Raw genomic sequence first — 26,958 nt, 5'->3', positions numbered from 1 at the left:
AGGCACATTGCACCCACCCCGTGGGTGTCATCTAGAGGCAGCACTCGCTGTAGTGCAGTGTCCAACCCACGCGCACGCTTACCTGCTCATTGTGATTCTAGTGGTTCCGGAGGTGTTAAGGATGTGTATCGATGTTTTCATTTCGTTTTCTTCCTCCCGGCGGAAGTGGTACAGAGAGACGCGACGACAATGCGCACACATACAACAACACAAAACAGAAACGAGCAGGTGCGGTGGGGAGACCAAATTTGCCAAGCACACGCGTGAAATACATTTTAATCATAATAATAAAAAAAGGTCTGCCGCACACAACGTCATTGTGCACCCACAACTCGACGCAACGCATATGCGCAACGTCCGCGTCTGCGTGTCCATCTGTGCGAGCCCGAGAGACAAAACAAAGAGAGCATCGCACCACACGAAGCAACACGTGACGCGCACGCGTTGGACACGTGGCGGTAAAGAGTCGACTAACGGGTTATAGGGATGAGGATGGCAGAGAACGGCATCAGGGAAGCAATCGGCCACGCGAACATGAGCCAGAGACGAGGTAATGGCTAGCACGCTTGATCTGCAGACGTCAACAAACACCTCGTCGTCCTCCCCATTTCCTTTCAAGCCACTGGGGCATGTGCTTCTACGGCCTAAGCGCCGTAGCTCAGGCGTCCAGAGACGGAGAGGGTGTCGAAGTCGGTGCGCGGAGACAGCGACATGGAGCCGCGCTGCCCTGTGGAGCCTTCGTAAGGAATGGTGGGGGCTTCGCTGGCGTCACGGCCGCCGCCGCAGTTGGTGGGGCTGGAGAGCATGCCAGGCTTAATCCACGGGCTTGCGAAGGCAGCGTCGTTGATCGACGAAGCACGCCCCTCGCTGACGCGCGCTGGGTTGTCCACCGATGGAGCTCGGTAGCGTTGAGCAGCGCTGGGGCACGCCGTGGAAGTTCGCTTGATCGGGGAGACGGGGCCTTTCGGCGCCGCAGACGCGGGCGATCCCTTTACGCAGCTCGCAAATGACAGAAACGGCGGGCATCCAGTGTGCGTCTGCTGGAAGGGGGCAGGCGGTGCGCGGGCTATAGCGACAGGGGCGCTGTCGCCACCAACCTTCCGCGTTGTTTTGCGCGTCAACGAGGCTCCCGCTGCGCACCGCGCCGATAAGGGCTGCTGATGCTGCTGCTGCCGCGCCGGCGCCTGGCGCGACGTCCCGCGCGTCGCTGTGCAGCTGGCTGAGTAGCTCTTGTTCCCGTTGCTGGCCCCACCGCGAGCGCTGCGAGGCCCCCTGTCGACGCGTAAAGCAGATTGCGTACTGGGGTGAAGAGCACGCAGACGAGGTGCGCCATTGGCGCACCCGCTCTTGGGTGTGGAAACGCAATTTGTTCCCAGCAAAGGCCGCGTGCCCATCGAGCGCGGCGGCGCTCCCAGGGACGTGGAAGGCGTATTCCCTGCGCCGTCCGTCGCCGCCACAACTGCGTGGGAAGAGGGAGCGGTACGGCTGGGGGTCGTCGTGGATGCTGCGGTTGTAGCTGCGCTGCTGCTTCGCTTTGTCACGAAAAGGCGCGTCGAACTGGTGTGCAGGCGCTGCGGCGGTTGACGCACGAGACGTGCTGTCCCCTCTGCGAGTCTCGAGTTGACTGAACTGACGCGGGAGGCTGGCGCTGAAGCGTACGGCCGCGCCGACGGTGGAGCTCGGCGCGGAGATAAGGGAGCGGCCATCTCATGCACGGAAGGGGTACGGCTGCAGAATTGCGAGCCGGGCGCGCTTGCCGTGGTGATAATCGTCGCGGCGGTGGCCGTGCGCCGAAGAGGCAGCGGCGTCTCCATCGCAGCAAACCGCGTCACAGGGACGTTACTGGAGAGCTGGCCCACACGCGGCACCGGTGGAGGGCGCTGTCGAGGATCCGCAGAGCCCTTGTCACTGCTACCCCTCAGGCTGCTGCACGTCGAGTCCACTCGTGAAGTCGAGCTGTTGTGCAGTCCCATGTGAGGGGTGGCGGCAGTGACGCCACTCGACAACTTGGCACAGTTTGCAGACATCTTGGACACGTCCGCTGTCGACAACGGCGCCCTGACTCCATCGCCCACGTGAGAGGTGCTGGTGGGAAGCGATGACGGAAACCCTTCAGCGCCGCTGCAAGCCTGCGGCTTGTTCTCCCCAACCACCGTGACGCACGGCTGGCCCACTGTGATCGGCTTTACCGTGCGAATGGTACGGCGGGTCACAGACGACGAGGATGACGTCGCCGCCCTGCGTGGCTGCACCTCTGAGAACGGAGTCGGCGTCACGCGCGTCGACCTCGTCCTCACTTTAGAGGAACCGCGCAGAGCCGGCTTTGCGCCGGGCACGCTGCCTTGGGTTGTGTTGACGGAGCGTGACCGCAGCTTTGGTGTGGGGGCCGCAGCCGTGCTCATTTTTTCTTCTTTTCGCCTCTTCGCGGTATCAAGAGTCGACCTGTTCAGTTTTCGAGCAAGTGAGGCGCGAGCCAAAGAGAAAATCCAAAAAAAAAGCTCCTGTGAGCGTTGTTGCTGTCCGTGCGCAACACACTTAAAAGCGCCGTTCAAGAGCGGACGAGGAGTGATGTTCAGGGGTCGCTCGATGATACTTCTGGGACAACTGCTATGTAGCCCAGTGAGTCGTAAAAGGAGGGAGATGAGGTGGAAGGTGGAAGGGAGGGAGAGGATGACGCGACGTCACGACAGAGAAGCACCAGAGGGAACAATACAAGGGGGGGTGAAAACGGGGGAAGGGGAGGGGAATGCACGCGTCACGCACAAATGAAATCACGAGAGAGAGGAGACCCGATGGGAAAGTGGCCTGCTGACTCTCGGGTGGCCTCAAGTTGTGAAATGCGCGTGTGCGGGTGGGTGAGTGCCAAAGAAGGGGGGAGGGTGGCAAGTAGGAAAGAGGCGATCGTGCGCTACGGAAAAGGAAAGAGGTGCCTCACCGGTGCTGGTTCGTAGCGCGCCCTTCACGCAGTTACCCAGCTTTGTCTCGTCTCCTGGTGTTAGCAGAGTGTACCCATATGGATGGCGGGGGTCCCCTCACACTCGGGAGAAGAAGCAAGTCATTTAGAGAGGCACGCGAAACAGAGTATATGTGTGTGAGAGAGAGGGGGTTTGAGGATGAGAAGACCGGAGAAGATCATCGAATGGTGAGGTGGTGCGCAGTGCTGCCGGCGATGACCGCCCCCCCCCCTCCTCTTCCCCTCCCTCCTTCCCCATTCCCACGCGTCCTCTGACAGCTGCAGCGAGCGAGCGACAGTTAATCCAGCTTTGAGGGAGTGAAGGGTGTGGCATGGTTGCACTGGGGATGAGAGGGGTGGAGCATGCATAGCACACCAGGCTTCTCGTGTGCAGAAGCGTACCGCACCTATGCAGATCCTTTTTCTTTTGAGGGTCCTTACGGTGATACGGTGAACACTCGTGCGCTTGTGCAATTTCTTCAAAATTTTGATTGTCGTCGTCCATAGCGGTAGTGTGCACGCCAGTCTCTTATTTTTTTTGTCTCTCCCCTCTTACACGCACGGGGACGCGACTATGACACCCCTTCTCCTGGCCCGATCTGGAACGCCACGCGTAACGCCTCGTTGCACGTGCATGACATGGCCCAGCTCACATGCAGCTCGCCGAGAGCCCGGAATGCCCACTGGCTCTCGGTCTCCATCACTGTGTCGATGGAGAGGTCGAGCTGCTTCCGGGCGGAGAGATTGACATGTAAGTGCAGCGCGAAATAGAGCCGACCGCCGTCCATCTCACTGCCGCAGTTTAGCACAAAAAAGATGGAGTTTGAGGTACAGAAGCGCACACGCGCGCTCTTGGCGCCTGCAACCTGAAACACAACGTGCTTCAGCAGCGCCTCCTCCTGCCTCGCTCGCACGCTGCGGATGGAGGAGAGTCGCGTGTGGGGGATGACGGCGCTAAGAACCCACGGCGTCAGGCCTTGACGCCCGTCTCCATCGTCTGTTGGCGAGGACAGGACGGAGAACTTGTGGTCACACCACGAGACCCGTCCGGGCCGAGTCGTGTTGTCTGTCAAGATCAGCAGTGTAGCTGGGTAGCGGGGATAGCACGTAAGGTTGCGGACGGCATGCGACAGGACATAGCACCCCGTCTCCCGGAGAAAGTAAAACTCCTCGAAGAAGAGTGCGTTTGCGTCTTTGTTGTCGGCGCTGCCGTTTGTGAACGTGACGGAGGGATCGTCGTACAGCTGAATCTCGCGTGCGCGGTGGGTGTACTGGAGGTGGAACGGGGCTCCTGAGTTTTTGAGAAAGAGGGAGTTCATTCGCTCTCCGCGAGCACCAGTACCCGCCGCCGGAGCCGGCGGCGGCGTTCCAGCAGGAGTGGCTAGTGAAAAGGAGGAAATACGGTGGGGACGTTGCGTCATGCTCGCCGTGTCCCCTGCGCTACCAGAACCACCTTCCGTCGTCGCGCCGCAGCCGTGGCGACGCTGTCCTCGTTGCACAAACAGGTCGAGCACCGACCCCCACGAAAACCTAGCGCCCTCATCTCTCCCTCTCTCGTCAACCAACTCAGGCGCTACGGCATTCCACGTCGGAATCATTTCAACGGCATCAGCTTGTGAGCCATCGGCCACCACGTGCGGTGGCCCTTGTGTCTTCGCTGCCCCAACCAAGAATCCCGACTGCTTCTGAGACGGCGGCGATGACGCCGTGCAGTGAGAAGGTACTTGTGCTGTCTGCGGCGGTCGGCCTGCGGTGGCGCCGCCGCCATCGCGCGTGGGCACCTCAAATGCGCTTAGGCGGCTGGTGACGTTGTTCCGGGTGATTGTGATGCTGATCGCCGACGTGGACGCAGAACGCGTTCTCGCGGCGGCCCCGCCGTCATTGCGTGGTATTGGAGAAGCGGGAGAAGCCGGAGAGCTCGGGAGGCCACTACTGCCTATCACGCCGATGCGGCGCTGCACGCCTCGCTGGGCGGTGGCGAAGAGCACAGATGCATCGCCTCCGTTGACCTCGCCGGGACCATCCACCGACAACACCTGCGGCGCCACCTCGACCCCGAGACAGCTTTCCAACAGAAGTGAGCACCGTCCATACATGCTCCAAAACGTGCGCTGGAGAATCCACGTGAAGCAGCAGCAGGTGTAGAAGAGGGGGAGATATACGGCACGCTTTGTCCCGCCTGCAGCCGAGTCCACCGCCTCACAGTCGCTCGCGGAAGACAGCCCCTCGTCGTCCGGTGTCCTAGACCCAGTAGTGTGACTGCTGTCAGCGGCGTCGAACGATGTGTTGCCTGCAGCCTCGCGAAACGGAAACATCCGCTGCACCCTTGCGCTGGCAATGACGGCGAGGTCGGACGACAAGGTTGTCGCCGATCCAGCGGAGAGGGCGACTGTGCTCGAGGAGGGGCAGGCAGTGGTTTCAGGGGTAACGCTGGAGCTGTGGCGTGTAATATCAATATTAGCGATCGCCGTCGACACCAACGCGGTGGTCACCGCAGCAGCCTGTGGCGCTGTCGGCGGTTTGCCCGGCACCACCTCCCACTGCTCTGAGAAGGCGCCTTGCGACTCTGTGTACATCTTGTTGAACTCTCGGCAGTCGGCGAGGAAGCGGCCGTCGTACAGGCCGAACGAAGACCACACGCGCTGCAGCTGCGACATCTCGCACTGGATGCTGTAGCTCTGCCGCATCACGTGCACGTAGTAAATCACGTCGACGAAGTGCGACGTCCACTCAAACACCTCCGCCAGTGTTTGAAGCAAGTACACGCGGAGGGAGAGATTTGCGTACTGTATGAAGAGGATGTATAACTCTAACGGCAGCTCGCGGTGGAGAATGCGAACCAGCAGCTCCTTCACCGCGTTGTGGAGCCCGTGGAACCAGGCCCGACGCTGCGGGGTTAGGATATCACTCCAGTGGACGGCGTACAAGTGCGGAGGCACCTGGGGGGCGCGCAGCGGTCGCTGACGGCGTCGTGCGTGCTGCTGCTGCTGATGATGCCGTGAATGCTGCGGCGACGATGACAGGGGGAAAACAGGGGAATGCGTCGACGCCCACTCCCCTGCCTCGGACAGTCGGGTCCATGCCCCCTCCCGATCGTCTACGTCGTCATCCTCGTCAAAGACACCGTTCGCGGCGACATCGTAGTAGTAGTTCGGCCCGAAGAGTTCATACCACAGCTCAGTGAAGCCGCCAAGGTAATTCGCGTAGGCCTCGCAGTAGTTGAGTATGTCCGTGGACTGCTCCCACCGCTGGACCGGGGTCAGCTTTTCCTCCTTGCCCTCCACGGCGGCGCTGGCGACGGCAGCCGGAGAGGCACTGCTAACGTCGGAGCTTGAGAAAGGAGCAGGGAGCGAGGTAACGCCGGTCCTCGACGCAAACGCCGACGGGCCGGCACCGCTGCAACTGCGGGCACTCTTAATTTGCTCGGCCTGCTGCCTTAGCGCCGCCTGCTTCTGCCTTATCAGGTCCTGCACACGCTTCTGCTCGGCCCGAAAGCCCGGATGGGCCTTGGAGGCGAGCACCGTGAGGGACAGCAGCGCCAACATCACCTCCAGGTGTGGGTCTTGCTGTTTATGGTCACCAGGGAAATGCCGCAGCTCCTGCAACCCGACGTCTGAGCCCTGCGAGCCCATCATGGCGGCTTTAAGGTATGCATTGAGACGCGGCGCAGCAGGAATGGCAGAGACCTCTTCGAGGATGCACCGGTGTGCTTCAGGGTCACCGTAGTGTGCCATTCTCAGCAGCGGCCTCCACAAAACTTATTGGAAAGAAAGCCTCTGTATCGACGTACGTGTGTGTGTGTGTGTGTGTGTGTGTGCCTGTCGGCGCGTTCGTGTGTATCGGTGCTAAAGAGAAAATGGTGAAGAAACGATGGTCGATAGAGCGGGGCGCCAAGAACATGCGTCAAGATGTGGCCGTGTGAAACGAGGTAACCAGGTCACCAGCACAGAGGAAACACTGCATCTCTGCCTACGCGTCGTGGGTCGACGGGTACCCTCACACCACGGGGCGATGAGTGTGGAGCACGAAAGGGCTGCACGTGTACACGCGCGCGGCAGCCCCACCCGAGGAGACGAAGGAGAAGAAGTGGAAAAGAGAATCACAAGAAGATAAAGAGACGGTGGTGCGGGGGCATGCACTGCGGGGATTTTTTTTGTTGACATGTACAGGGCAGACGCAGCCAAGGGTGCATCCCCGGCCGCTAGGCGAGGAGGGGGGACGAAAGAGGGAGGGGGGGCGCTAACGCTGCTGCAACCACAGAGCCACGCGACGCACTCCGGCAGTCCACGCCACCGTCGTCCCCCCCCCTTTGCGATCAGGCTTGGGGTTGAAGGGAGATGGACATGGGTGCGCGTGAGGCAGCGAGAGCGCATAAAACACCATCGAGGAGAATTGCACTTGCTTCTCCAGCGCTGCTCTTGTGTGGGAAAGGAAACAGCTCTCTTGTCACAGGAGCCGATTAACGCACGCGGCCTGGCGCCTCACAGGTCTGCGCACCTGCCACGTCTTCAAGTACGTAGGAAAGGGCACACGAGCGCAGGACAACATGAAGCACGAGCGCTCGGCGCGCGTAGCCGACCAACCTCTTCACGTGTTCGACGCTTCCTTAGCCTGCTCCGCTTTCTTAGATGCCAAGTACGGACGCGTCTCGAGAAGCGTCTCATATATGGCGCGGGCCCATGGGTGGTGGATGTTGGCACCGGACCGGAAGAAGCTGCCAAGGTCCTTCCCAGGGTTCACGGACTCGTAGCTGTGCGCCTGCACAACCATCTCCAGTAGGTCCATGTCCTTTACGAAGTGCGACTCGGCGGTCTCCTGCGCCTCGTACTCTTCAAACAACTCGCCCAACTCCTTGCTAAAGGTCGTGTTCGGCGAGGACGACACGAGCTTGCACAAGTCCTGCACCGCCCGCGACTCCTGCTGCTTCTTTACCGCCTTGGGGACTTTCATGGCGGGAGAGATGTCGCCGATAATGCTCTCTCCCGTATCGTGGCAGAGCGCCATCCTGATCATCCTGTCCCGGTTCAGCGAGGTGTCAGGGCACATCATGCACATGAGCGACATGCGGTACATGTGGTCACTAACTGACTCCGGACTGCAAATCTGGTTTTCCACCCAGCCCCGCCGAGCCGTGTCCTTGAGACGCCCCACAGTGTGCAGGAAGCTGATAACATCCTGAGCCGCCCTGGAGCCCTTCGTGAACGACATGGTCCAAGAGAAAATCGGAGAGAGTCTCGTGTCGTCACTGCAACTTGGTGGTAACGTTTTTTTCGATGTTCTTCTTGAAGACAACCCTGGGTAGGCTTGCATACCCCGCACCATGCAGTGGAGGCGCGTGCGCAGAGATGCAGAAGGTTTGCATACACATACATAGATACACAGAGAGAGAGAACGGGGTGATATGATGGCAGAGAGGATGAAGGAATCGGTGTAGTCGCGCGAAAGAGATAGGACGGAGACAGGATGAGGAGCATTCAAGCAGACCATGTTGCCCATTGCACACGCCAAGATCTGATAAGTTCTACGGTGGTGCACACACGATACAGCACCACGGTAAGAGACAGAGAGAGCGACAACTCCCCCTGTTTGCGCCGACCGCGCCTCCATCCTCAGGTGTCGCCGCGCACGCCCGCACATCATCTATATTCTGAAGCCGCAGCGGTAGAGCGCACGCTTCGCTTTGCCTGTCGCTGTCGTTGATGCGCCATCGCCGTTTTCGCACTGGCTCTTGAGGGATGCTCTTCCTCCCTCCCTCCCTCCCTCCCCCACCACCTTTTCGGCTCTTCGCTCCTCATCTAAGCAGCAGTGGCCATGCGGCTCCACGCCGGCAGTCGAAACCTCCAACTGTAACGCACCCAAAAGCAAGAAAAAGGCCCCTTCAACCGACTCACAAGTCGGCGCTCTGCCTCTCCATTTCTCGCGCCATCGCCGACGGCTGCAACGGAGATGCGAGGAGAACGAAAACGAGAAACAAAGAAAAAGAGATCAACACGCTCTCTCTTCTTCGTTACTGCGAACGCCTTCGCACGTGTTTGATCCTTGCCCCCTCCCCACCGTGGTCATCGGCGCCTCTCAAAAATAGCTAACGTAGCGCTCGTACGGCTTGTTGCCCTGGCCGTCTGTGATGGGATCGTTGAAGCCGAGTTGGTCGGCCAGAGTGCGTCCTTTGAAGGTGGCCATGGACCGTAGTAGCCTACCATCAACCTCGTTTGAGTATATGCGCATGAAGGAATCTGTAGAGCCCTCCTGCGCCGGGGCCTGGCTCGTCAGCTCCACGTGCACGTCGCTGTTGAACTCTTTCATGAAGCTCCACTGCTGCAGGTGTTCAAAGAAGCTCTTGTCCGGCTTGCGGGAAGGGCAGCAGACAACATCGATCTGCGTCATCTTCTCCGACGCCCCTAACATTCTTCGCCACCGCGGCCGATCAACAGTGCGGATGTAGACAGCCTCGATCTCGGGATACACGTGCAGCAGCAGGTGCAGCTCGAGCTCCGCAACTGGTGGAATTGGCGGCCGCTGCGCTATGCAGGCCGCAAGGTCCTGTGGCTCGAGACGTTTCAATGGCAGCTTATTGGTGTCGAAGGTCATCATCAAGTTCTCGTCAAAGAGCCGCTCTTCTCCGGGAGCGGCAGCGGTGCTGCCGTCCGCGCTGGTAGCCGGCGTCACCGCCAGTCGGCGGTTTTTTCTCTTTTGCTGTCTCTGCTGCGTTAGGGTGACCATCTCGGGGTAGGTGATAAACTTGCTGGAACGCATGCCCGGATTGACGAGAATACCGAGCTGGTGGCTGCCGAGGGCCACCGTCGCCAGGGTGCTAAAGTGCTGAATGTTCCCGGTGACACACACAGGAAAAGGAAGCTTGCAGAACTCCTCCCATTGCGTCCCGCTGCGCGGCACAGGAAACCAGCACGAGTCGTACACGTTCGTGCGCGAGAAGTACGAATCCATGTACTCCTCCATGGTGAAAATGGGCAGCACCGGCATCCCGTTCGGCAGCACCATCAGCCCCGGCACCCGCTTCTCCTCGCACTGCTCAATCTCGATCCAGAGCTTCTTGCCTTTCGGGAACACGTCCGATTCGTTCGCCAGTACCTCCGTGCACATCTCCGTCGTGCGCAGGAACAGGTACACCTCGTTCCACTTCTCATGCCCAGCAGGTTCGTTGCGTACCTGATCGAGCGCCAACCGCAGACGGTCCATCTTGGACAAGCTCTTCAGGTTCTGCGAACTGGACATGATGTCCTGCACCATCCGCTGCCGCTGATGCTCCTGGACGTACGGGGGGTCCTCGTCGGCGCTCACGTTGTGCATATCTACGCCAAAGGTGGACATTGCATCTTTCATGCGATCCGGGACGGTGGGTTGTTGCCGATACCCTTTGTTCGGCACGTACGTCTGGTGTCGACGCTGCGTAAGGGAGACACAACATGCGCCGCCACAGGCAGGTGCGGTGGGGAGGCTCGGCGACCGTGCGAGCGCACTGCCAACGTAGCAGCAACAGCAGCGCGCTCCGAATCGCATCTTGGTCGCGCGCACACCGCCTCGTGAATGAAAACACCACTTGCCGCTACGCATGCGTGTGAGTGTGTGTGTGTGTGTGTTTGGGCGCGCGCGTGAAGAAAAACAGAGAGCCAGAACACGGAAACACAGTTCGAGTATCAGTGCAGACAAGAGAAGGTGAAGAGGCGGTAATGAGAACATGAGGGTCAAAGCGCCACTGCACCACCTCATGGTAGAGCAGCGTGCGTCGGCAGAAATCACTGGAAAGCCATGCCGGCAATTTTTTTTTGCTTCGCAACGCGTCCCCTTTCTGTCATACCACACGAATCCAACTCCACCCCATCATCCATGGGCCTATCACAGGCCCCCGTCGCGTCGTACGAGGCAGCCTTAGAGACGCTTTACAGCCTTGCGCCGGCACAGTCCTCTCAACACGGTCCTCTGCCTCGAGCACTACTCACCAGCCGCTCCCCCATCATGCTCGTCGCCACCTGGTGCACCTCCCCCGCCATCGGGGTGACGCTCCGGTTATTCACAGCTACACACTGTGAGGGCAGGGTGTGAGACACGCTCGAGTCACGCTGACGTTCTGCCTATCTTGTGAGTAGCACGAAATCTGTGCGTTGTCGCAGGTTGCTCTGAACCCAACCAGGGCCTGAACCGCCGACATCGATCGCGATACACCGCTCTAGATTCACTGTGTCGTTGGGTGCTTGGCCCTGTCACCACCAGAAGTGGTTCGGCAGTGGGCAGGGATAGAGCAAGGGGCTCCTTGGCTCCTCCACACCGTGTGGAGGCGGGGATACTGGACCGTGGTGCACCACGTGCTGAGATGTGCCCTCCCCCCCCTCGGTCAGCAGGGGACATGCCGGGAAGAAGAAAAAGCAGCTAGGCGGAGGAGCGGTGCGGAGACAACCTTTCCAAGCGTACTGACGCCAATCTATCCCGAGTTGTCTTTCATACAAGCACAAATATATATATATATACTCCACCCGCGGCCGTTGCAGCTGACGAGTAGGAATACTTGCACTCCTCCCCGACCATCAAGTGGGCACGCTAATCCCCCTCTTCTTTCCCTTCGCAGTCGCCTCACTTTTTGTCACGTTTCTTTTTCTCTCTGTAGGGGAAGTTTACTCCTAGTCTGCGGCTCAATCCATCGAGTCCATACTCGGCGCACGCCCCCCCCCCCTCTGGCACGCCATAAGGTCACACATCCGACAAACAAGCAGGTGAAGATACACAGCGGCGATCATGTACGCTGTACGCATACGTGGCTTCAAGGGCAGCCCCACGCATCCAAAGAATAAGCGTCCCGCAACCTCTGCGCACATCAGCGCTTTGCGATCGGGTCCACCATGCGCTCTAACAAAATTCTCTCCATCTTGGCAGGGGGCAGGTTCTCTGCAATACACAGGTACTCGAGCTGGTCGCGGTGCTCAATGATGGCCGCAAGTGTGTCGCGGTGCTGGTACCGCATCCAGTCATCCTTGGTGGTCTCCAGCGTCATGGTTCCCTCGTGCTTCAGCAGAACCTGCTCCACGTGCGGAGCATACTCCAGCCCTGGCCGCACAAACGGGTCACCCATAGCGACGTGGTCAAAAATGGCTTCGTTCGACGCTTCGGAGAGTGAAGCACAAAGGCGCTTCAAGTCAGTCCAGGTCACGCGCTTGCAAAAATTTCGCTTGCGCGTGTATGTGTATGTGTGCAGCTTGGTTGGGCTGCGGCTACGCACGCGTGCAGATAATAGGAGGTCGTGCGTGCGTCACGGATGATGGAGCGGGAGCAACGAGGAAGTCATGGATACAGAGGGAGCGGAAAGAGAAGCGTCCATAAGGAGCGGAGCGAGAGAAACCAGAAGCAAGCCGAGATTGGCAACCTGCAGAAGCCAGAACGAAAAGGAAGCATGTGTGTGGGGGGAGGAGGAGAGGGGCCTTCTCTGTGAGGACAATGCAAAAGATTGGCTGCTCCGTTGGCCGTTGCGTGTATGGGCGTATTTGAAGCCGTCGAGAGGCCCTCCCACGTTCCTCCCTGGAGAGGTGGAAATCGTGGAGTGAGCAGGAGAGGAGGAAGCTCGCCTGGAACACGTACCGCCCCCCCTTCCCCACCTGCTTCATCATGGAATTCACATGCGTCCACCCGATCGCAAGCCTTGTGCCTTTGGCAGGGTGGCCCTTGGAAGCCGTATGCATTCGTTTCTAATCGGAAAGGTGAAAAAAGCACGCCACGACGAGGCAGAGCGAGCATGGGGGAAAAAGAAACGAAAAACGGCAAGAAGAATATGCCACGCTGAGCCTCTCTGGGAACTGTGCGATCAGTGCGCGCTTGTCTGTGGTTGGCTGCGTACCAGGCGCTGGGGCGAAGACGCCGTTGCACTGGGGGGGGGGTCGTGTAGCTATCCAGTCACCCCCCACCCCCTTTTCCCCTCCCCCTATCTGTCTGACTCATCCCTCCCCTACGCGCTGCGCGCCCGCATCAGCGACGCGGAGGCGAGCCTGTGTTCTCATGAGAGGCGAATGGCGGTCCCGAGACACGACTGCAGAGCAGACATCCAGAGGCAGAAGACGCGTTGCGAAAGGAAAAGAAAGGAGCTGCGGACAAGCACACACTCGCCGCACTCACTGTCTCTTAGTTGGGCACGCGCGAAGCCTTCACAGCGTGCCGCAACTCAAGGTGCTGTTCCTCGGCACACAAGATAGCCTGCGCCGGTTTCGTCGCGAAAAAGCAAGACAACGGCGCAGTGGAAAGCGTCTGTGTCACATCGGTGCCGTCCTTCGCAGTCGCCGCACCGTCATGTACAACACTGGAAACGCCAGCGTGCATTGGAGGACAAGGCGGCGGCGCCCTCACTCCCGCCTGTGCGGCTTGCGTTGAGCGCCCTTTGCCCGCCACATCGCTTAGAAACTGCTCTAGCTTGGCTACGGCTCGACGCGTGCCCGCGTCCCCGGCGAACTGCTCCTCATGTGAAGGCGACGGTGTTGCTGCATGCTTTGACGACACGCTTCCGCTGTCGTGCCGCGGCGTGCTGCAGGATGGACTCGACAATTCAACGGATGGGCTGCAGCCCAACGGCGGAGACGTGCTGGAGAGCGACACTGACGAGTGCTTTGTGGACGGCGTCAGCGGAGGTGTCGGCGTGGAGGCGAGCGCGTCTCTCTGTGAAGGAGCGGCGCGAGGTAAGCCATCGTCGCCGCTCCGCTCCGCCTGCTCTGTAGAGCTGAGCGAGTGGAGGTCGGGTCGTCTCAGCTGCAGCTCACGTGCGTAGGCCATTCGTTTCTCCATATTCATCGCGCTCAGCACCACGCTGCGAGGAGTCAAAGTGGGGCGAAACGTGCATTCCTCCGACGCCTTATTTTGACCTGCCTCACTCGCCGCACGCGCGCGGTCGACAGCGCGACGCTGCCGCTGCACATGGTCCTCATACCCGCGCACAAATTCAGCAGTCGCGGTTGGAATCTTCGTTGGCGGTGTGTCTTTCGAGACAATCCGACTTTGTGAACTATCGCAACGAGGTTCCCTCCGCTTGTCAGCGGCGGCTCCAGGCCTCGGTGTTGCCGCAGCGTTCACCACGCTTGCCTTTGCAGCACAGCTTGGCGTCACAGGGGCGGGTGCGGATGTCGGGGGAGAGCAGTCCGTCTGCTGAGGAACGGTGTAGATGTGCGTTCGAACCGGCTTTTCGTCACTTGTGTCTTCAGAGGCGCGTGCCGTTGCAGGTGCGACCACCGAACACCCGACTTCACTCCAGTGACCCGGCACATTGCTGCTGGCCCCTGTCCCTCCCCGTGGCGGTGTAGAATCAGGCCCGTCGCCATCCATCGCCCCCAGCGAGTCACCGGAGCTCACCAACCCATTCGACGTCACGGCACCCGCGGAACCGGCAGCAGAAGCATCTGACGAACTGTAAGGCACAGCCACTTTCGCGTTGGGGTCACTGCGGTAGGGCAGACACCATGGTTGTATTCCATACTGCGCCACGTAGCGCGCGAGCGCTGCCATGAACTCTGTCTTGGTGATGGGCTGCTGCCGATCCGCGAAGGACGATGCAAGTGCTGCGACGATGCCGGAGTCTTCTGGGTAGTAGCAGCGGACCTGCTGCTTGACTTGCGCGAGGCACACTGCGGTAGCTGTGGGGGAAACAGCGTACTTGTAAAAGAGAGCACCAAGGCGGATGCGCAGGAGCTCCTTGTGCACCGACACGTTCACCGCAGGACATGCCGCCGGCGCCGCCAGACTACGGGGGGAGCTAGTGGCCGTTGCCGCACACACGACGTCTGAAGGAAGCCATGGCGAGCGTGCTCTATTCGACGGCGGCCGCGGTGCTGCCCGATTGACAGTTTCCACGCAGGCTCTCAGTGAGCCTGCGGAAGAAGCGAAGTCGTCGTTGATATTAAGCTGCAGGGGCGCCGAGGCACCAGTCGCAGCAGGGTAGGTGCCATCACTGCTGCTCCTCGCCAGCTGCGCGAAGCGTGGCACGGTTGTAGAACCTTTTGAATTCGACGAAGACCTGCCGCGAAGAAGACAATCTCCTCGCCGAACCGTCGCCTCTCGCTTGGCGGCGGTTCGTGGCGTTTCGCGTTCCTGCCGCTCCAAAGCAATGCGCAGCTCTTCTCGGTTCGCCGCACGCGCCGCTGCCCAAGCCGTGAAGCGGTTGGCCAGCTGTTGGGCGTCGCCGTGAGAGAGTCTCAGCCCGCCACCAACGACGTGGCGCTGTTCCTTCACTGCTGCTCTCTGAAGTCGCACCTGCTGACGCAGGAGACGTTCGCCGCCGTCGCGGTACAGTCGCTCCCCGGGCTCGAACGGCTCATGTCGCGGAGGTGATGCGCGCCTTCTTCGGTTGCTCTTCGCGCGTTCGCCAGCCTCTGGTGTGCGGAAAGAGCGGCGGTAATGGCAACGTTGGCGACGGCGGCGCAGGCTTGACATCAGTTCCTCAGTTCCAGGAGAGAGCGTGGGTTTGAAGGTGCACTCTTTCTCGCGCTCCACCATTCGCTCCAGCCGCATCCGCAGTCGCTTCTCGTCGCGCGCGGCCTGGTCCTCCAGCCGACTCTCCAACGGGTAGTACGCCCCATCTGACGCGAACCGTGCTGCGTAGGCCGACACGAAAGGGTGAAACGTGCACTCCTTCGTCTCCTGCGCAGTCTTCTCCCTCGCCTGGGCCTCTTGCGCCCGCTTCACGTTCTCAGCCCTCGCCTGGGCATCGAGGAAGAGCCGCGTCCCTCGCTTGACTGCCTCCGCAGACACACGCACGGGCTTCGGGCACCTTCGCGCCTCCTCATCGCGCCTCTTGCATCTCTCGTACTTCTCCACTTGTCGGGACAGTTGAACCTTGTTCGGCTTCAAAAGCCGCGATTCAACCTGTTCGTCTGGTTTGCGGCGTGGCTTGCGCGCGGGGGCGGGCTCCATGGAAGGAGAGGGGCCCGCAGTGCCTCGTGTGGCCACATTATCATGTTCTACGCACCCTGCAGCCTTGGTCTCGCTGACAGCGCGGTAGGCGCTACTGTCTCCTCTCAGGTACTCGCGGGCGAGGTGCCGGTACATCTTCTCGAACGCGCGCGCGTCGTTTTCCGCTTCGGACATATCGCGGGAAGTGCATGGCGACACGAAAGCGCCGCCTTGTCTGTTCGACCGCGCGCATGCGTAATAGTCCGGAGGGGTAGTGATCGTGCGAGGCGTGGGCGTCATGTGTGGCGACGAGCCCATGCTAGGTCCTGTCTCCGCTACCTCGCGTGGGCGACGTGACATTCCCCGACCCTGGAGGAGTTGGTTCGTTTCGTACGCTCTTGGTTCACCGCTGTAGTGTCCGGCCAAGGCCATTCGAGCGAGCCCTTCGATGAGCTCATCGGCAGAGTCAACGACGCTGGAGGCGATCGAGTCTGGCTCGCTGTCGCCCGAGGAGACCTCGACGCGTCCACGTTGCGTGAACAAACTCATGATGGCAACAGCCCAAAGGAAGCGTAACGAGAAGAACGAAAGTAGCGGTCAAGTGTTGCTCTTTCTTTGTGGGGGAGGGGGGAGGCCAATATATACATGCAGCGGCAAGAAACAGATGTTGGAGGGCGCCGGCGTGTACAAGTCGAGATAGCAGTGCCAGGTGGTATCCCTTGTTGCTGGCGCACCTGTGAATGTGCAGTTGTGTTTTGTGTGGGGGTGGGAAGATGGAGGGGGGAGAAAGAGGGCCCGCCGTGTGCCGCTCGCCCTCACCTTCACACTCTCTCGTCTTCCTTTCCTCTATGCACTTTGTATGTATCTATATGCAGGTAACTTCTTGTGGTGCTTGTGCGCGCGTGTTCGGCCGCTTCCTCACTTCACGCGTGCGCACCTGTACCGAGGGGGAGGGCGGCCAAATCAGACTCACGGAGCACCAAACCGTGTCGTGGCCGCCTGTGTGCAGTTTTGCCCCTAATTGTGTTCTCTCGCTTGACGGAAGGGGGAGGTCCGTTATTGCGCCCGCGCTGCCGGTGACACGCAGTCCAGCGTCGAACCCTTTCAGCAATGATGCATGTAAAGGATACGGGCTGACTTGGGAAGAGGGAAAGAGGCAGCAGCGCACGAATGCAGCATGAAGCAGGAGGAGATCAAGAAGAGAAAGAGATGAGGATGAGTCCAGATCAAGGCACCGCCGCTGTAGAGGGCAGCAGCGGGGGAGGGAACGAGGTGCGAGGAGAGGCGGTAGGACAAGAGGCGAGCTGGCGGCTCTATTCCCCGTCTCACGAAGGCGGCTGCCCTGACAGGAAATGCGGCAGATCACAAGAGAGAGGCCGAAATGATGGAGACGGTGGCAGGGGCACGGTCACCTGGCGCGCCCAACTTGCACCTGTGTGCAGGAGAGTAGCCTCTGTGTGTCCGTCTCGTCACACCATCCCCGTGTGCTCCTCAAGGCGATGCTCGCTGTATGCTTTTGTGTATGTGTGTGTGTGTGCTTCGGCAGCCTTACGGATGTTATTCGCATATGTTTACACGCACAGTGCACACCTTGCACGAAGGAACGGGGGAGGGAGAGGTGGTGTGCGGGGGAAAGACCACGAAAAGAGATGGCTAAGCTTGAGAGACAGCGCAAGACACCCTCACACACCCACACGATTGGCATCCGTTCAACGGAACGCAGTGGTGATGAGAGCAGAGGATTATTTATTTCGCTTTTTTTGTTCGCCAGAGAAGAACCACCACTAGGTGTCATCCTCATCGTCGCACGGCTCTCGTTCCGGCTCTTCCAGGTCGTCGTCTCCGTCCTCCTCTGCGCCCTGGTCGTCTTCTGCCTCGAGCAGCTCTAGCGGGTAGGGGTGATCTAGGTCTTTCACCTGCGCCGCCGCCTCTGGGCCACCCATCTCCTGCACCAAAACGCTAATGGCCGCGTCCACCTCGCTCAGCGCAGTCGCGTCGCCGCCGGACACGACTAGCATCACACGCGCACGCCGCAGCAGGCGCGCCGCGTCAGTGTATCGTCCCCGCATGCGGGCACTCTCGCCGAGCAGGAACCACACGTAGGGGTTGTTGTCACCATACTGGAGCACCTCCAGGAGGAACTGAAAAGCCTCGGCTGGGTTAACCTGCATCAGAAGTCGGCCTAGCTCAATCTTAGACTCGTACGTGGGCTGATGCTCCTCGCCGAGGCGATGTGTTGCATCCACAGCACGCCGCAGCGACTGTAGCGCCTCGTCGGGGCGACATTGGCTCAGGCGGAGGGACGCCTGCAGCTGGTGCGGCTCCACAATATCGCTATTCAGCTCCAGTGCGCGGTTCACAGCCTGCTCGCACTGCTGCTCGGCGTTTTCTGCGAAGCAGAGGTCCGTCAGGTAGAGCTCGGCCACGGCGCAGCACACGGTCGCCATGGTCTCCTGCAGTGTCTTCTTCATCTTCTTCTTTCGGCATCCGTGCAGCATGAGGCTTGCAATCTCGTACGCCTTTTCGTAGCACCTGAGTGCCTCCTCTGCCTCACAGAGTTGCGCTAAGTTCAGGTACTTCACGTACCCCTGGTTCGGGTTGATGTCGATTGCATGGCGAAGCATCTGCTGAGCGCGAGGGGTGTCCTGGGCGTAGTGGATCATGACTTCCGCATAGGCCTCCAATACCTCGTCATTGTTTGGCGACTGGGCGAGGGCCACCTCGTAGAACTCGCAGGCAGCCTTTACATTACCGGCGTCCACAGCACTCTGAGCGAGAGCAAGCAACGCATGAGTTTCCATCGGCTCTCAGGGCCGCTACAGATTCCCCTACAACGGTTTGTGTGCCGATACGGTTATGTGTGTATGTGTATGCGTGTGCTCGTTGCGCCCCCACAACCTAGTGGAAGCGAGGTAAGGAACGATGAAGGTATGGATCTGAGAAAAAAAACGGGATAGCAAATCCCGCAAGAGTCGCACGCGCTTGCGACGAGCGAAGAGTCGGATCGAGGAGTGGGCGAAAAAAAAGGAGAGGGGGTGGGAGAGCGAGGGATCGACAAGGTATGCGGGGGGAGGGGGGAGGATGATCGAGGAGAAAAAAAAGGAAAATGGCACAAAGAACTGCACACAGTCGACAAACGCTCCCTTCTCTGACTCCATAACGGTTACAAGACGAACAGAAAGTGCCCGTCGGTGGAAAGGCTGCTGCTGCTGCTGCTGCTGCTTCAAAATGGCGCAGTGCCCATTGCGGTAGAAAGAGAGAGCAGAAAGAGTGCCCTATGTGTCACACACGTACACGGAAGAGGGGGAGGCAGCCGTGCCGCGTCGACAGTCGCTCGCGGTGGAAACGAGCTCCATCATCATCGCTCCTCCCTCACCATGTTTCTGAAACACCTCGGCGCGTGTGATTCCTTTTCGTGACGCGTGGCCTTGCTTTTCTTTTGTTTCGCTGTTGGCTGCGCTTGCTGCCACGACACAGCATCCATACGCACCGTGCAGAGCATATGTACAACGTACACCGGTTGAAAGGGGTCAGAGACAGCGTCCATCTGTCTGGCTGGTGGAAGCAACAAGACGAGACGAAGAAGGAGAAAGGAGGAGGAGCGAACAGACAAAGGCGTGCTCAACATCAACTAGTAAAGGGAGAACTGGGCTCTAGACGTCGTTGTGTGTGTGTGTGTGTGTGTGTCTATGCAGAGGAATAGGTTGGCCACATGTTCATTTCAGGCCGACATCGATCCGCCTCTCCTGGTCCCCACTTCCCTTGCTGATGTAGCGCGCTGCTGTCGATATTTTTACATGGGAGCTGTCAGCGCTTCCTCTATACCTTTTTCGCGCACATGGTTGTGTTTGGGTGTGTGGTGTGCGGGAGAGCGTGCGCGGGGCGGAAAAGAAAAAGGTTTTGAGCGTCAGTTGAAAGAGTGAGAGGTAGCACACGGCGAAAGTGATGCACCGAGAGTCCTCTTGCGCTGCCTTAGCTCTGCCCCTCCTCCTCGAAGAGATTGAAAACCTCGGCAAGCAGGAGGCGCTTGAACATGTGCGGCAGCTCCTTCTCATACTCCACTTCACGCGGCCCCGCGTCCCCTTCGCCGCCGCACGTGCCACACTCGAGGCGCAGCACACGAATGTCGCGGTGCGTCAGGTGGTAAGGTGCGTTCTCCAAGGCGCCCTGGTAGTCTTGGAGCAGCAGACGACCCGTCCCCGCCTCATCGAGGAGGCGAAAGATGCGCAGAAAGCCTTGCTCGATGTCGTAGCGGTTCATGCCGTGCACCGTTGCGCAGGCATCGCTGCCGTCTACATCGAAGGAGAAGTCGTGGTGCTGCTGAAAGTACTGAATCGTGCGCACCGCTGCGTGGGAGAAGGGGCTGTACTCGATGGCATCACCTGTCATGCCGCTACCGTCGTCCTCGATGATCGTCGTGAATGGCGCCGTAAGAAGGTAGAGCGCCTGAGCCTCCGTCATCTCAAACGCCTCCGTCAGCGCTCGCCGCACCTCAGACACGGGTAGCCGCCCGCTTTCTGACACGTCCATCGTCGAGAACACTTTCACCATCTTGTTCGCCAGCATCGCTCGCTCAGGGTCTTCGACGAGGGGGGTGTAATGATCCGGCGGCGGCTGCTTTGCCTGCAGCGGGTCCGTCTCGAGGGCCAGCTTCTTGAAATACGCCGCGCTCCATTCCAGAATATCCGACGGCTGATTGCGCAGCACTTCCCGCGCGTACTCCTTCAGCACATCGCTGAAGTTAGGCGGGAGATGCTGGCGTGGCTGGTACTGTGTCGCCAACGTACGCTCGCGAAACGTCTCCGCAGACATGTGCGCGCACACACATACACACAAAAAAAAAAACAGTCACGGTGTTCGGACTGTGCTTGTGCGCGTACAGGGCGACTCTGTTTTCGACGGGGAACACAAAGCAGAGTTGGGCCTTCTCTGTTCTCTAGGCGACGACGACGACGACGAGACGCGCAAGCGAGGACGCACGCGTGACAGGCGATCGAGGTCGGAGCGAGAAAGAGTTTGAGAAGATCCGAAGAAAAACAAAAACAAGAGACAATGTAGAACAAGAGGAGGAAAGAGAGTCAGAGTCCACGTGGTCGGTGTCAAATGGTGGTGCACACGCACGCGCCCCACCCTCCCCTCCTTTCGTGCCCGCAATAGCCAATCATCGGAGCCGGCGGTGGGGAAGGGTCAGATGAGTGATTCCACCACCCTTCATGGCCTTTTGCCAGGAATCGAGCTGCCGTCCCCCGTCCGCTGGGTGCGCGGGCGGCTGCCCGGGGGGCGTTTTTGATTGTCCTATTCGCCGTCCCTCTCCTTTGCCGTGCATTCGCTTGTTTTGGGTGTGCGTGTGTGTCTTTTCTTCTGATGTGAGTGTGCCATGTTAGAAGGAGGTTAGAGACCTCCACCGAGTGAGGCACGTCTCACAAAGAGTTGCGGCACACGCCGACGGTGGGGCTACGAGCGGTCAGCGCCGTCCCACAGCCTCTCACGATGCGCACACGCGCTGGTGCGAAGGGCACGGCGAGGCCGACGCGCACCTGCACACGGAGAAGCAAACGGAGTGAGAACGAAACAGAACAGTAAGAGAACCGAAGAAAAAGAAAGCAGCTGTGCGAGGGCGAAGCGGCAAACCCAGCGGGAGGGAGGATAAAGTTACAAAGTACATCACGCGGCGCGGCACTTCTCGACCTTTTTTTTTCCGCATCCACGACCTCTGCACCCGTGAGCGAAAACGACGGGAAGGCGAACTGCAGAGCACACACACACACGCACACATACTGCCCCATACTACGCGTCGAATGAGTCGTAGAGGAGATGGTTGATTCCTGGTGCCAGTGCAAAAGTACCGTCGTCGACCAGCTCGCACACGCCGTTGTAGCGGATGAGGAACTTCCGGCTCTCGTCGAACCAGCGTAGCTCGTACTCGTTGTTTACGAAAACCTGAACAGCGCCGTTGGAGAGAAGAAAGGCGCTGAGGGTGCGGTTCTCGTTGAAGCGGAACCAGCGCACGTACAGGAAAGGCTCGCCGTTGCAGCTGTAGGCGCTGCGAGGTGCCTGGTACACGGAGACGGTGCCAGGGGTACGCTGCTGCTTCATCATGTTCGTGTCATACGCTACGATGTCCTGCAGCGCGTGGAACGCGATCCGGAGCTCCGGGTGACCCTTGGCCTTGAGCAGCGATGTGGCGCGGGTGGAGTCGGCACCCTCCACCGTATCCACCTGATTCACAACGAAGAACTGCCGTTCCAGCATGGAAAAGACCGCCGAGTGCATCGGAAAGTCGCTTGTAAGAAAAATGGCACCGGTGCGGCCCGGCTGCGCGTGATAGACGAACGCGTACGGCTCCTCCTCCCCTTCCGCCCATGTCCCGGAGGCAGCACCGTGCTCCCGCTCGGCGTGCGGAAACAAGTAAAAGTGTCGAATCCACTCCCCATTCAGCAACGCGTCGCGCTCCTCCGGCGTCGGCTGCCGTGCTACCTCATCTCGGCGATCCTTCTTGAAGCGCGCGAACGGTCGCCACGGTCCCTCCGGGACGCTCTCTACCGGTCGCTGTTTCACCTCCACGTCCTCTGGCCGTTGTGGCGGCGCTGCTGCCCCGACGTCTGCAGTCCCTCTGCCGCGGTGCGAGCCGTTCCTACTGCGGTCCTCCTGCTGCTGCATCGCAGCGATTGAAATTCGAGGTGGGTTAATCTGCGCCACCTCGTGCACCTCGTTCACACTGACGTCGAGGGTGTCCTGTGCACCACGGCGCCGACGGCTGCTGTCTTTGGCTGCTCGGCTGCCCATCTGCTTCACAGCAGAGCGGGTCTTGTCCTGCTTGGGGGGCCGGCCACGACGACGCGGAAGCTCAGGGGGCGCCGACGCCTCATGCCCGCTCGCCGTTTCCTCGTTGAGGCTGGAAGCTGCTTGGAATGAGCCGCGCACAGCATCAGCCCGTGCCGCTGCGTTCATTTTTCTCGACCCACTGTAGTACTGAGTTCCGCCAGTCCGAAGGAGGTGCTCCCGCAGCACACAGCTGTTTGAGTGCACCACACGGCAGCAGGAGCACGTGCACTGTCGCTGATACGCTGTGTAGCAGTCTGGACACAGGTCGCGACCGCATGGGCAGTGAAAGAAGTGCAAGTCTTTCTCCCCTGGTCCGGTCGGGAGAAACTCATAGTCGCACATGTCACAAACAAAGCCGTATTGGTACTTCTTGCTTATCACCTGCATCACCTCCTTAAAACGGTGTGGGTGGGCGGCGGACTTCTCCTGTTCCTCTGCGAGCCACGTGATGTTGTAGCGCTCCTGGTCCTCCTCAATGGTCAGCCGAAAGCTGGCAAGCAGCCACGCATGCTCGATCAACAGCATCGCAGAAAGTGTGCGGCGGTGGTCCGCCTCGTCTTGCCAGATAACGTCCAGACCAAGCTCGAGCGCGACACGCTGCGCGCGCTTCATCACCGGTGGTGATCCCTTGTGGCCTGCACGCCACTGTGCGGAGGAGATAGCGGCGGCGCTAGCAGATGCCTGCCGCCTCAGCGACCCCTGCCGCGAAGACGACGGGGATGGGTTTACGGCTGACAGCGGCGATGTGATGCGGCTCGCCAGCAGAGAGGCAGACACCCGTGCCGATGCCGTTGTCGCCGTGCTGCGTGGCGCATCAGCGGATAAGTCGCGGATGCCGCCTTTGAGGATCAACGAGGAAGGCTGGCGCAGAGAGGTGTCGCGCCTTTTCTTGCCGCCCGATGCAGCCCTGTTGTGCGAGGTGGACATCGCGTTCGCTTCCGTTGGCGCCTCCGCATCCTCCAGAAGCTCCACACTCCCGCTGCGCTGAATGCCGGAGCGCATGTGCTCGCGCTCCCTACTAGCGGTTGAACCGCGGCTCGCTGGCTCGCTGACAGGCTGCTGCGTGTCCCGTGTGAGCAGAGGTGGCGTGGCACAGGACGGCTCCACCAATACCGTGGGATGGCCCACGCTGTCCCCCTGCCCGGCTGCTACTGAGCCGGCGGTGTCCAGAGCATCCTGGAGCCGCACAGGCGACACACCACGGCTGTGGTGCTGCGACGTGCTGGCACCACGGTTCACGACCTCCGCCTCCGCCTCACCCTCATCGTCGTCGCTGTTGACACACGTATGCGCGGCACTAGACTCCAGCCTCGCACCAGCCAGAGGAGCTCTCCGCCTGCCGTTTTCCGCCGACGCTGCTCGTGAGCTGACGCGCGAGGTGGGAGCCGACACGGCGCTCTTTGCGCGTCGGGCGGACTTGGACCGTCGCATCTTGGCCGTCTCCTCCGCCATGACGACGGATATCTCGCGGATGGGCTTGCTGCGTTTGCGGGTGCTGGCGCGCACGTCGTACACCTGCACTGTGACCGCCCCATCAATGCCGCCTTCGCCGCAGCGCTGCACCACCTTGAGAGAGTTGCGCGCTGGAGATGTAGTGGCACCAGACGTGTGTAGGCCAACGTTCCGCGCACTGCCACTGCTGCTGTGCTGCGCGTCGGTCTCGCCATTGTCCTCGCTGGAGGCCGAGGCGGGGCTGTGTAAGCGACTGTTCAGCAACGACGCTGTCACGCCAGCGCTACGCTCCTCGACCGCACGCATCAGGTGCGCCTCATCGTGAGACAGGAGGAAGTCATCCTGCACGCCGAGAAATGCCGCCACAGCTGCAGGTGGATAGCGCCGCCGTAAGTTCCACAGCTTGTTCTCCAGGATTGTGCTCACACTCGGCCGCCCCTCGGGGCTGACGACGAGGATGGAGTTTACAAGCTGCTTCAGGTCCTGCGACACCGTAACGCCGACAGGCCACTGCCAGTCGCCGGCCGCCACACGGCGCAGCAGGCGCTCATTCATGCGGTGCTGCTGATTCAAGCTGTTGCCCTTCTCGCCCTCCGCGCCATGCGTGGTGTCTCCATGTCCGGTCAAGCCCGCCGCACTGGCGCCACCGGAGGTGCTGCCCGCTACCGGCGCTGGAGACGCCGGCGCCGGGTACGGGTTCCGCTGCGTGAAAATAGAAAAGAGGACAATGCCCAGTGACCACACATCGGCAGCCACGCCAACGCTCACGCGCCTGTCCTTGTGAAGGGCGTTGTGCGCCATCTCTGGAGACATGAAAGACACAGTGCCCGCCACCACGTCGCCTGCCGGTGGCTTAAGCGAGTTACAAGCAAGGCCAAAGTCGATCAGCTTCAGATTACCATCGAGGTCGAAGACAAAGTTCTGAAGCTTGATGTCGCGGTGAATGCAGCCCTCTGCGTGCACGTACGAGACGGCTTGAACCGCCTGGTGTGCCATGAAAAGCATCTCCGCTTCGCTGGTGATACGAGTGCTGAGGAGAAGGTCGTGGAGCGTGCTCGGCACACACAGCTCCATGCCAATAACGATCAAGTCCGCTGTCTTGTTGAGCGCTCCAAACTCGAAACGCGGAAGCAGGAGCCGTCCTTTCGTACACACACGACTCAGCACATCTAACTCCTGGCGAAGCCGCGTACTCTTGCCCGTTGAAATTTTGAGGGCCAGACGTGGATAGTCGCTGCTGACGGCGCGGTACACCGTGCCGAAGGAGCCTTGGCCAATGCGCTCGCACGGCCACACCTCCTTCACGATCTCCGAATCGCCGCTACGCACAGCAGGGAATCGCAACACCACCTTGTGCAGGCGGTCCCCATCGTAGTCGATCGCATCGACTGTGCCGAGCATCACGTGATCGCACTGGCGTCTATGTGTGGTGGGCGATTTGGGCTACTTTGATTGTGATAGACAACAAAATCTGTCACGAAAGCCGCGCCTCCACACTCCCTATTTCCTTTCTCTTCCGTTTCTTCCGCCGCTTTTCGATGCAGCGCTGGCACGCGCTGCGTTAAGCGCGGGTGCCCGCCGTTTAGGCTGACACACGCGTCAGCAACAGCGCACAACGACGCGCCTCTCCGCTTGAGCGAAGAGGACGGAGCAGAGGGAAAGCGAAGACAAAAACAGAGTGCAGAGCACGATGAGCAGGGCAGTGAGGAGGACGCACAAACAGGCTTGCAGGCAAAGAAGCACAGATAGAGAAGACGCAAAACAATAACAGTCCCAGAGCGGAGCAACACGACGGGGGAAAAAATAATAATCACAACAATAGGAAGGCAAACAAATCACCCGCACACACAGCCACGTAGTCAGCAAGGGGGAAAACTAGCGCTATATATGAGTTGACCTTATCTATGATGTATGGTAGAGCACTGTGCGGAAAAAAAAGAAACAGAAACGGCGAAAGAAAATGCGAAGGAGTAACCTCAGTAATGTTGGCTACAGTGCCAGCAAACTCTGCATGCGGCTGATGTGGATGTTTGTGAGTGTGTGTGTGTGGGGGGGGGGGGGAGGGGTGATGCTCTCCAAAAAGGAGCTCCGAAGGGGTAAGTCTGTGAGAAAGGGTGTCTGTGCCTCTGCTGGCGCACGGTGTATCTGCGAGCACGCTTGTATGCCTGTCTGTCTGCTAACCCGTTACTCTGCACGCTCCCTCCTCCTCGCTCTCTCGTTCGCACCTTGAGTATGTGCACAGTGGCGCGATGTTCTTTTTTTTTCTTTTCGGCCGTTTCTTCTGGCCGTCCATCCATCTCGCATCGAAACACGTCGAGTAGGCAACAGAGAAAGAACAACAGTGAAAAGGAGAGAAGGCGAGGAGAATGATGGGCGTCAAGCATGGGTGCCGATGCAGCGGGGCAAGTAGGAGACACACAAGAAGAGGGGGCGAAACCCGCAAAACAAAAAAACGCGAATGGAACGACACACCAAGAGAGTGCACGGCCCTTTTCGGTTTTTTCTTTCCCTGCGTCCACAGCGATGAGGCTCTCCAACAGAGTGTGAGAAAGAGGCGCATATAGGCCGAGGCAGACAGCATTCACCGCTCCACCGTTGAATGAAAAGTGCGCGCGCACACGACCTGCACGAGACAGCCTCATCCCCTCTCCCCTGAGAAGTATGTCACGGCCACGCCGTAGCGCCTCTTCCTCTCTGCGGTCCCTCTATACAGTGGAAACTGTAGTGCTACGGGGCCCCATGTTCTGCCTCACCGCTCTACATATAAGTCTGTGTGGGTGTGTGGGTGTTCTAGCCACTCCAGCGTCGATGTGCGGAGGGGTCAACCTCGCACGAAACTCTTCGTTACAAGCATC

The 26,958-nt window shown here is 59.8% G+C and overlaps 9 protein-coding genes across 9 annotated transcripts; all 9 read right to left on the bottom strand.

The window, feature by feature from the left end:
* Window positions 1-644: 644 nt before the first annotated feature.
* Window positions 645-2,402, bottom strand: LMXM_34_4125 (conserved hypothetical protein; the record flags this gene model as incomplete). Its single annotated transcript, XM_003879360.1, has 1 exon — window positions 645-2,402. The coding sequence occupies one exon, from the start codon at window positions 2,400-2,402 to the stop codon at window positions 645-647; it is 1,758 nt and encodes a 585-aa protein (XP_003879409.1).
* A 1,123-nt stretch (window positions 2,403-3,525) lies between these two features.
* Window positions 3,526-6,687, bottom strand: LMXM_34_4120 (conserved hypothetical protein; the record flags this gene model as incomplete). Its single annotated transcript, XM_003879359.1, has 1 exon — window positions 3,526-6,687. One exon carries the CDS (start codon window positions 6,685-6,687, stop codon window positions 3,526-3,528), a length of 3,162 nt encoding a protein of 1,053 aa, XP_003879408.1.
* Window positions 6,688-7,540: 853 nt separating this feature from the next.
* LMXM_34_4110 (conserved hypothetical protein) lies at window positions 7,541-8,161 on the bottom strand (the record flags this gene model as incomplete). The annotated part of the gene is made up of 1 exon (XM_003879358.1): window positions 7,541-8,161. The coding sequence occupies one exon, from the start codon at window positions 8,159-8,161 to the stop codon at window positions 7,541-7,543; it is 621 nt and encodes a 206-aa protein (XP_003879407.1).
* Window positions 8,162-9,025: 864 nt separating this feature from the next.
* On the bottom strand, window positions 9,026-10,294 carry LMXM_34_4100 (conserved hypothetical protein; the record flags this gene model as incomplete). The annotated part of the gene is made up of 1 exon (XM_003879357.1): window positions 9,026-10,294. The coding sequence occupies one exon, from the start codon at window positions 10,292-10,294 to the stop codon at window positions 9,026-9,028; it is 1,269 nt and encodes a 422-aa protein (XP_003879406.1).
* A 1,486-nt stretch (window positions 10,295-11,780) lies between these two features.
* On the bottom strand, window positions 11,781-12,035 carry LMXM_34_4090 (conserved hypothetical protein; the record flags this gene model as incomplete). The annotated part of the gene is made up of 1 exon (XM_003879356.1): window positions 11,781-12,035. One exon carries the CDS (start codon window positions 12,033-12,035, stop codon window positions 11,781-11,783), a length of 255 nt encoding a protein of 84 aa, XP_003879405.1.
* Window positions 12,036-13,075: 1,040 nt separating this feature from the next.
* On the bottom strand, window positions 13,076-16,375 carry LMXM_34_4080 (conserved hypothetical protein; the record flags this gene model as incomplete). The annotated part of the gene is made up of 1 exon (XM_003879355.1): window positions 13,076-16,375. One exon carries the CDS (start codon window positions 16,373-16,375, stop codon window positions 13,076-13,078), a length of 3,300 nt encoding a protein of 1,099 aa, XP_003879404.1.
* A 1,235-nt stretch (window positions 16,376-17,610) lies between these two features.
* LMXM_34_4070 (conserved hypothetical protein) lies at window positions 17,611-18,627 on the bottom strand (the record flags this gene model as incomplete). Its single annotated transcript, XM_003879354.1, has 1 exon — window positions 17,611-18,627. One exon carries the CDS (start codon window positions 18,625-18,627, stop codon window positions 17,611-17,613), a length of 1,017 nt encoding a protein of 338 aa, XP_003879403.1.
* A 1,171-nt stretch (window positions 18,628-19,798) lies between these two features.
* Window positions 19,799-20,638, bottom strand: LMXM_34_4060 (conserved hypothetical protein; the record flags this gene model as incomplete). Its single annotated transcript, XM_003879353.1, has 1 exon — window positions 19,799-20,638. The coding sequence occupies one exon, from the start codon at window positions 20,636-20,638 to the stop codon at window positions 19,799-19,801; it is 840 nt and encodes a 279-aa protein (XP_003879402.1).
* Window positions 20,639-21,613: 975 nt separating this feature from the next.
* LMXM_34_4050 (putative protein kinase) lies at window positions 21,614-25,504 on the bottom strand (the record flags this gene model as incomplete). The annotated part of the gene is made up of 1 exon (XM_003879352.1): window positions 21,614-25,504. The coding sequence occupies one exon, from the start codon at window positions 25,502-25,504 to the stop codon at window positions 21,614-21,616; it is 3,891 nt and encodes a 1,296-aa protein (XP_003879401.1).
* Between the last annotated feature and the right edge of the window lie 1,454 nt (window positions 25,505-26,958).

This window comes from Leishmania mexicana, chromosome 34 (genome assembly GCF_000234665.1).
Source record: "Leishmania mexicana MHOM/GT/2001/U1103 complete genome, chromosome 34".
In the NCBI taxonomy this organism is placed as follows: domain Eukaryota; phylum Euglenozoa; class Kinetoplastea; order Trypanosomatida; family Trypanosomatidae; genus Leishmania; species Leishmania mexicana.
This window is presented reverse-complemented; position numbering and strand designations above follow the sequence as displayed.